General features: G+C 41.3%; 1 protein-coding gene across 1 annotated transcript; it reads right to left on the bottom strand.

Annotated features, from left to right (window-relative positions):
- Positions 1–59: 59 nt before the first annotated feature.
- On the bottom strand, positions 60–5,211 carry LOC137078313 (reelin domain-containing protein 1-like). Its single transcript, XM_067445496.1, has 4 exons — positions 4,883–5,211; positions 3,536–3,761; positions 3,330–3,442; positions 60–3,184 (listed from the first exon to the last, which is right to left on the bottom strand). Exons 1-4 carry the CDS (start codon positions 5,208–5,210, stop codon positions 2,112–2,114), a joined length of 1,740 nt encoding a protein of 579 aa, XP_067301597.1. The 5' UTR covers position 5,211; the 3' UTR covers positions 60–2,111.
- Positions 5,212–7,927: the final 2,716 nt, after the last annotated feature.

Below are 7,927 nucleotides of genomic sequence, written 5' to 3'. Positions count from 1 at the left end.
GTGGAAACGTGTGTTTTGAGGTGCATCGTGCAAAAAAATGACAACCAAATACACCATACGCTTTTCAAAATAGATCTATTTATTCAACTTATTAAAACATTTCATTTTTTAAATCAAAGTTTCTAAAAAATTCTAGGCTAATCGGCGAGAATACTGAAACCTTTAGTTCAGGTGCTAGTTTATTTATGGTTAAAATTGAGCTTTTAAACTAGTATTCAGACTAAAATGCATCATTTATGGTTATTAAACACAAATGATATTTTATCTTCGCTAAAGGCAAAAGCACTTTCTGCTTTTTTGTCTGGCAGTCATTCAGGAGGATTAATACAGTGGCTGTGTTTGGAAAGGATTACTTGTATGCTGTTGTTTTTGTATTAATAGTATGGTTTGAAGTTATGTTTTAAGAAACAGACACTTTTATTCAGCTAGGCTGCATTAAATTGATCAAAACTGACAGTACAGACACAAAAAAAAAAGTCCAGATGATTTCTGACGGATCATGTGACATTGAAGACTGGAGTATTGATACTGAAAATTCAGCTTTGATCACAGGAATAAATTACAGTTTTAAATGTATTACTATAGGAAAGCGTTATTAGGGGCCAAGCACCGATTGTAATCATTAGTCATCTTCCGCTCTTGAGTCTATGGCCGCCCATAGAAATGCTTGCGAGAAAGTTTGGCACACTGATAGAGGACCGTCTGAACTGTCCCTGTACCTAATTTGGAGTCTCTAAGTCAATCCCTCTAGCGCCACCACCTGTCCAAAGTTTCACTTCCATTTATGTTAATAACTTTTGAACCATAAGGGCTAGAAGCAAAATTTACTGCTTCTTTGGCTCAAGACGTTTCGAAAGCATGGCATAATTTTCTGTCATGAAAATCATTCCACCATTTTGAATTTTCGAACTCCTTGACCATTGCTCTGATTTTCACGCAAATCTAACCAGATTATCTCCAGACCATGCCGACAAAAATGTATGGAACTTAAGTTGATCCGTCAAACCTTCTTAAATAACAGGCTAATGATTTTGACGAAGATTGAGGAAAAATGGACGTGAGGCTATATCTCTGCTGTGCTTGAGCATTTTCCAACCAAACTTGGGGTGCGTCTCAATCAGCTCCCTAGTTCAGTTGTCAGGGCACTGATCAGGGAGTCAACCCATTGACTTATGTCCTGATCAGCGCCCTGACTAGTGAACTAGGGAGCTGATTGAGTCGCAGGGTTGGTTTGAGTTATGACAACCATGCACTGAGGTCACCTGCACAGTTTTGGCACAGTGCCACCTAGTGGACTGGAGATATGATTTTTTTTTTTTTGATTCGGTGCAGCATGCCAATACGAACTATACCCAATTGTCCCATATCGACCATTTTGGGAGTCAGCCATTTTGAATTTTGACCACCTAGTGGTCTGGAGATGTAAAAGATTGACATTTTTTGGTCAAAACTGGTCTCTTTATATTCGGTGCAGCATGCTGATATGAGCAATACCCAATTTTTTCACATCGGCCACTTCAAATTTTGTCGTAAAATGCTAGAGTTTACGAACGCATTGGCTTATTACGAAACTCGGTATGTGTCTTTTGGACCTTGTCCTAAAGGTACTCAAGGCAGCACCACCTTGTGGTCAAAAGTTACAGTGACATTTCTAAAAATGCAATGTAATGAAACTGGTCTACTCGTTATATGTCTTCGGGACCATGCCAGCAAAAAGATGTGGATTTCCTGTCGATAGTCAAAAACGTTTCCGTATATACCGGTCCCCATCAACAAAATTGATGTCATGATGCCAAAACGCTTCTAAGATTGTATGTCAGCAATACTTTGGCATATTGACATCAAACTTTCCATGTGTCATTGTCTCTTTACTCTGGCAAAACCTATTGTTTGTAACTTTACTAGTGACTGCATTTATGATTTTCCAGTCATTGTTGCAGTTGGTCTGACGCTTACTCCTTTGTGTTTGGCCCCTTAATTGCTGCTTGCAGCTATATTTTTAAACTGTAATAATATTTCACAATGTTACCGTTTTTGATTTTAGTTTCTTTTGATCAAAGAAGTGCAGCCTGGGTGGGAATTAGAGACCGTATTTAGCCATCTTTGTCTGTTCAGTTTCCTGTCGGTGTTATGAGGTTGTACTCGGCCTGCAGCACCAGGAAGCTGTTTTGCCGTATTTTGCGCACCTGCACCAGGTCTCCACACTCCTGCACGTGGATGATGCCTCTGTCTTCATGGTTGCAGTCGTTGAGCGACATGGCGGTGCGTTTGCGGCAGTGTTTCCTCTGCAGGTAGCGCAGACCCACGGCCACGGCCATCCCCAGCGCGGCCGACAGACCCAGTAGCAGACCCAGCTCGGATGTGCTCTGCCTGGGCACGCGCTCCGGCCTCTCGCCCCCTCTCTCCGGTGCTCCAGACGGGTCTTTAGCTTGTTTGGGGGGTTTGAGAACATCCCTAAACAGATTGGAAGTGTCTTTCTTGCGCTGGGTCAGAGAAACGGCACCCTCTGTTGGCTCCCGCGATGGGAAAATGTCGGAGAGGGCTCGGCGGAGGGCTTCAGGATGGAGGGATGCCGTGAAGATCTGTGTGTTGTCAGTGTGTACTAAAGGCGTATACGCGTTTTTTTGTTTCATTGATACGTGTGTATCTGTGCTGTGGGTCTGTAATAGTAGACCCGGGACAGTGTGTGTGTTTATACCTATTTTAGCTTTTATGGAGCTGTGAGATGAAGACGTGCTTGGGAAAGTTTGTGTAGATGTGTGTCTATACGAGGGCAGAGATGTCTGAGTGTTGTTTAGTGGTTGCGTGTTTGTGTTAACAGAAGGGGTTGTGTGTGTGCTATATGTTGAGGGTGTGTTGGTATTAGTGTGTGTAGATGTGTGTCTATAAGAAGACAGAGGTGTTTGAGAGACTTCAAGTGATTGTGTGTTTGTGTTAAGAGAAGGGGTTGTGTGTGTTCCATATGTTAAGAGTGTGTTGGTGTTAGTGTGTGTAGATGTGTGTCTATATGATGGCAGAGGTGTTTGAGAGACTTCTAGTGATTGTGTGTTTGTATTAACAGAAGGGGTTTTGTGTGTGTTATATGTTGAGAGTGTGTTGATGTGCGTCTTATATGGTGCATGTGTGTTAGGGTGTGTAGATGTGGTTGTATGTGTGTGCTTGCTGTTTTTTTCCAATATTGAGGCTGCATGAAAAATACATACACAAAGCATTAAGTATGAACTATCATTTAGGTGTTTGGGTGGCTTGTTTCTTACTTGCCACCCTAAAGTCCACCATGGGTAATCTCAAGGATGTGTGTGCATGTATTGTGTGTTGGTCATAATCACCTGTCGGTTGTCCTGTAACACTGTCAGTGATCTGCGAACTACGTGTCCCATCGTGCACCACGGCCGTTCTGATTCGAGACCAGTACACAAAATAGGACTGAACCAGCGTGATACTGCAGAGAGAGAATGAAAAGGTAAAAAAATGTGTGTGTTGTGCAGATGAAGACATGCTTAGACAATTGATTAATTTACACATTTTGTCTTACTAAAAGCGCAGGTCTCCGCTGGGTTGTGTCGGGGCCCTCCAGCTAAAGGACAGGTTCCTCTTGTGCATTTTGTCAGAGTGTGTGACGGTGTCGCCCGTGCTGAGGCAGGACAGTGTGTGTGTGCTGGGAGGGTGGAGTGTGAACTCCCCGCCGACGACACGGTCCTCCAGAACAGAGCGAGCCTGCAGCAGAAACCCCATAAACGCCCGGGAGCTCTGAACCGTTACTGACATAACACACACACACACACACACACACAATTAGTGGATGGACGGATGGATGGATGGATGGATGGATGCACATTTGTGAGGTCAGGCACTGATGTTGGACGAGAAGGCCTGGCTCTCAGTCTCCGCTCTAATTCATCCCAAAGCTGTTCTATCAGGTTGAGCTCAGGACTCTGTGCAGGCCAGTCAAGTTCCTCCACACCAAACTCCCTCATCCATGTGTTTATGGACCGACACTTTGTGCACTGGAGCGCAGTCATGTTGGGACAGGAAGGGGGCTGTTCCCACAAAGCTAGGAGCATGAAATTATCCAAAAATGTCTTGGTATGCTGAAGCATTGAGTTCCTTTCACTGGACCTAAGGGGCCAAGCCCAACCCCTGAAAAACAACCCCACACCATAATCCCTCCTCCACCAAACATTCCACATGGTACAACGCAGTCAGGCAAGTACCGTTCTCCTGGCTACCGCCAAACCCAGACTCGTCCATGGGATTGTCAGACTGAAGCGTGATTGGTCACTCAGAGAACACGTCTCCACTGCTCTAGAGTCCAGTGGCGGCTGCTTTACTCCACTGCATCCCACGCTTTGCATTACACTTGATGTAAGACTTGGATGAGCTGCTCGGCCATGGAAACCCATTCCATGAAGCTCTCTATGCTGTTCTTGAGTTCATCTGAAGGACACAGAAGTTTGGAGGTCTGGAGCTGTTGACTCTGCAGAAAGTTGGTGACTTCTGCGCACTGTGACCCTCAGCATGCGCTGACCCCCCTCTGTGATTTTACATGGCCTAACACTTTGTGGCTGAGTTGCTGTTGTTCCCAATTGCTTCCACTTTATAATCCCACTAACAGTTGAGCGTGGAATATTTAGTAGTGAGGAAATTTCCCAAATAAACTTATTGCACAGGTGGCAACCTATCACGGCCCCACGCTTGAGTTCACTGAGCTCCTGAGAGCGACCCATTCTTTCACTAATGTGTGTAGATGCGTCTGCAGGACTAGTGCTTAATTTATACACCTGTGGCCATGAAGTGATTGGAAAATCTGAATTCAATGATTTAAAGGGGTGTCCCAATACTTTTGGCAATATAGGCTGGATGGATATAAAGATGTGTTTACCTGTCAGTGTGTGTTGTGGCAGGTACACTGATCGGCTTGTGTGTATGGTGACAGCGGAGTGTGTGCGTGTGTGTTGTGGAAAGGAGCTGATGTGTCCGGGCTTCATGTTCACACATGACGAGACACTCGCTCCACGAGAGAAACACACGCCGCGCTCGGGAAACACACAGACAATCACACATCCGGCCAACACTGCCTTCATCAGCATCATCATCTTCATCATCATCATCATCATCATCATGTGCTTTCTGGAAGTTACAGGAATAAAACACACAAACATGCCAACAATCATCATCATCGTGATTAGTCTGTTATAATATGTATACATTAGTGTTTTTGTTACATCATTGCTATCTACACATTTACATTGTATATAATTTCTGTTCATATTTAAAAATAAGAATTTGTTTTAAAAATCTATTTGGATAAAAGCGTCAGCTAAATAAATACATGTAAAATGTATTTGTCAGACCCTTTTATCCAGAAACAGTTACTTTACATTCTAAGTTTACAATCACTTCATGCATTCCCTGAAAATAAATCTCAGCATTTTTATTTAGCTTTTAAATTACTTTTATCTTTAAATGCATGTATTTTGATTATTTTATATAATTTACATGTCAGAATATTCTAAAATCAAACAGTTATTTGCAGAAATAAATGGCAAGTTTGATAAAATATTGAAAAATAAGTAATGAATGCATTTATTCAGTTCATAAATATCTGAAAAACCTATAGTTTTACATGTTATGGTAGTTTATGAACTGATTAAATCCCTCAGTGATATAAATGAAACACTTACACTGAAGAAGCTTCAGTCCTGCTGCTCACTGCGACACACGCAACTGATCCTGAAGTTTCTCTGCTGGAGCTCAATCGCTCTCGGACTTCCCACACCTTACAGTTTTTTTCTTTTCTAATTCTGCCTTCCTTTCATCCTGATGTCTTTTATTCTCTCTCTCTGGTCCAGGATGTGCAACAGCTGCTGATCCAGGAACTACCACATCCTCCTCTAGACACACACACTCATACATACACACAGACACTCACACATAATCTCTCTCTCTCACACACACTCAAGCACAGATGCACTCACACACATACACTCTCTCACACACAGACCCCCATATACACACACTCTCTCTTTCAACACACACACACACACACACACACACACACAATCTCTCTGTCTCTCTCTCCCCATCTCATGAACTCCTGTAAAGAGAGACTTGAGTTTGTTTATTCATAAACAATATACTTTATTGTCAAACTGATTTTACATCAATCAAAAACATTTCCTCTCTTATCAGGGAGATTCTTCAACATCCTCTCCAAGAGCTGCACATCTGGAGAAACACACAGATTTTATAAAGTATATGTGCCATCGTGTGTGTGTCTGGTAGTAATATTAAGTACCCTGTTGTGCTGCTCTTCTCAGCCACTGATTGACAGCTGGCACACACTCCGGCAGTGCACGTGAGCACAAGGCCTGCCACTCACAATCAGAACAAGGCTCATTATCAGCATAAACATTGCTATATCCCCAATAAACCATTCAAATATTGCACAGATTATAATTGCTCACCTGGTGTATATAGCTGTTTACCGGATAACATGCACCTACTGACACACAGATCACATTAACCTAAACACTGACTCTAAAATTACACTTTCACACAGAAAGACTCTTTACCTGTAGCGTGTGTTTTATGAGGAGGCTCACTGATCACACACAGGGACCTGAAATAAGACAAATCACTCTATTTAAAAAAATCTTAAACCATATCTTATCAGCATGATTATCTGCAACAATAATATTTAATTTAATACGGTCGGTCATTTAGTAACCACCGTGTGGGATGAGGTCTGTGTCTCCGCGAGGGCGAACAGGGACGCGCCCGCGCGCCTGTGGGCTCGTCCATTGTTTTGTGTGGATGTTCCGCCGCGTACGTGGTCGCGCTTCTCTCGCGCTGCAGCGCGTGCCTTTCCCACGACCTCCGAGAAAACACCCTGATCTGCTCACAGTCACGTCGATCAAGACATTTATATGAGCCAGGTTTACTCTCATTCATACTGTCAGATTCAGATGAGAATAATAAAGCCGAATATCAGTAAAATGAGGAGAGCTGTGCTGGAAATAAAGTGACGAAGCAACTTTGTTTTGACAACCAGCTTTAATGATAGACAGGCTTTACTGGGCAACAAGATCGAGAGTCACGTGATCACAAAATATTATCAAAAATATATTTTTTAAATACATGTGTATGTATTATTTGTGGCACAAACTCAATCATTTAACAGAGAGAGAGAGAGAGAGAGAGAGAGAGAGAGAGAGAGAGAGAGAGAGAGAGAGAGAGAGAGAGAGAGAGAGAGAGAGAGAGAGAGTGTGTGTGTGTGTGTGTGTGTGTAGAAATATAAAAAATATTGTAGGGAACTAGTATAAACAATACCATAATAAATCTGATTCAAGATGTTCACATAAGGGCATACATTAATATTAATCCTCTATATTATTGTAAACAAGTATAATTTATATTTAGCCTATATTAAAATACGTATATTTAATACAAAATAATAAGCCTTACACTCTCTATCATGATCCGTCAACAGAAAGATAACTTCTAGGTTTTTGCTCATATAAGGATCATGCTAAAAAAGGCTTTTTATTTCGTATTAAATATACATATTTTAATAATAATTAGTTAATAATTATTGTTATTAATACATTAATAATAGCCTATAATATAATCATTATTGTGAATAAATTATATATAAAGAAATATGTTACTATATATCAGTATAGTATTATTATTACAACTATGAAATTGAAAATATCTGATAAAAGATTCACATAATTACTTTATTATTTATCCTCAATTATTTTCAAGACTTTTTTTAAGTCTTCCTCCCTTTTATGTCAGAGTCACTACGTTATTGTGAATAAATAAATATGCATTTTATATATTAAATGTATATTTTATTGATTTATTTACATGCTACTTTCTGTTTCAGTTCTGCTGCGGTGGGTGCAGCATGGGTGGTGTA

The sequence above is a fragment of the Pseudorasbora parva genome, chromosome 6, assembly GCF_024679245.1.
Source record: "Pseudorasbora parva isolate DD20220531a chromosome 6, ASM2467924v1, whole genome shotgun sequence".
NCBI classification, from domain to species: domain Eukaryota; kingdom Metazoa; phylum Chordata; class Actinopteri; order Cypriniformes; family Gobionidae; genus Pseudorasbora; species Pseudorasbora parva.
This window is presented reverse-complemented; position numbering and strand designations above follow the sequence as displayed.

What these genes read in the sequence shown, in the direction of transcription:
- LOC137078313 (XM_067445496.1), bottom strand. Translation starts at nt 5,210, where the DNA reads ATGTATACATATTATAACAGACTAATCACGATGATGATGATTGTTGGC. An exon ending in GCCACAACACACACTGACAG is followed by an intron (nt 3,762 to 4,882) that starts GTAAACACATCT and finishes GTGTTATGTCAG; the next exon opens with TAACGGTTCAGAGCTCCCGG. An exon ending in AGCGGAGACCTGCGCTTTTA is followed by an intron (nt 3,443 to 3,535) that starts GTAAGACAAAAT and finishes CTCTCTCTGCAG; the next exon opens with TATCACGCTGGTTCAGTCCT.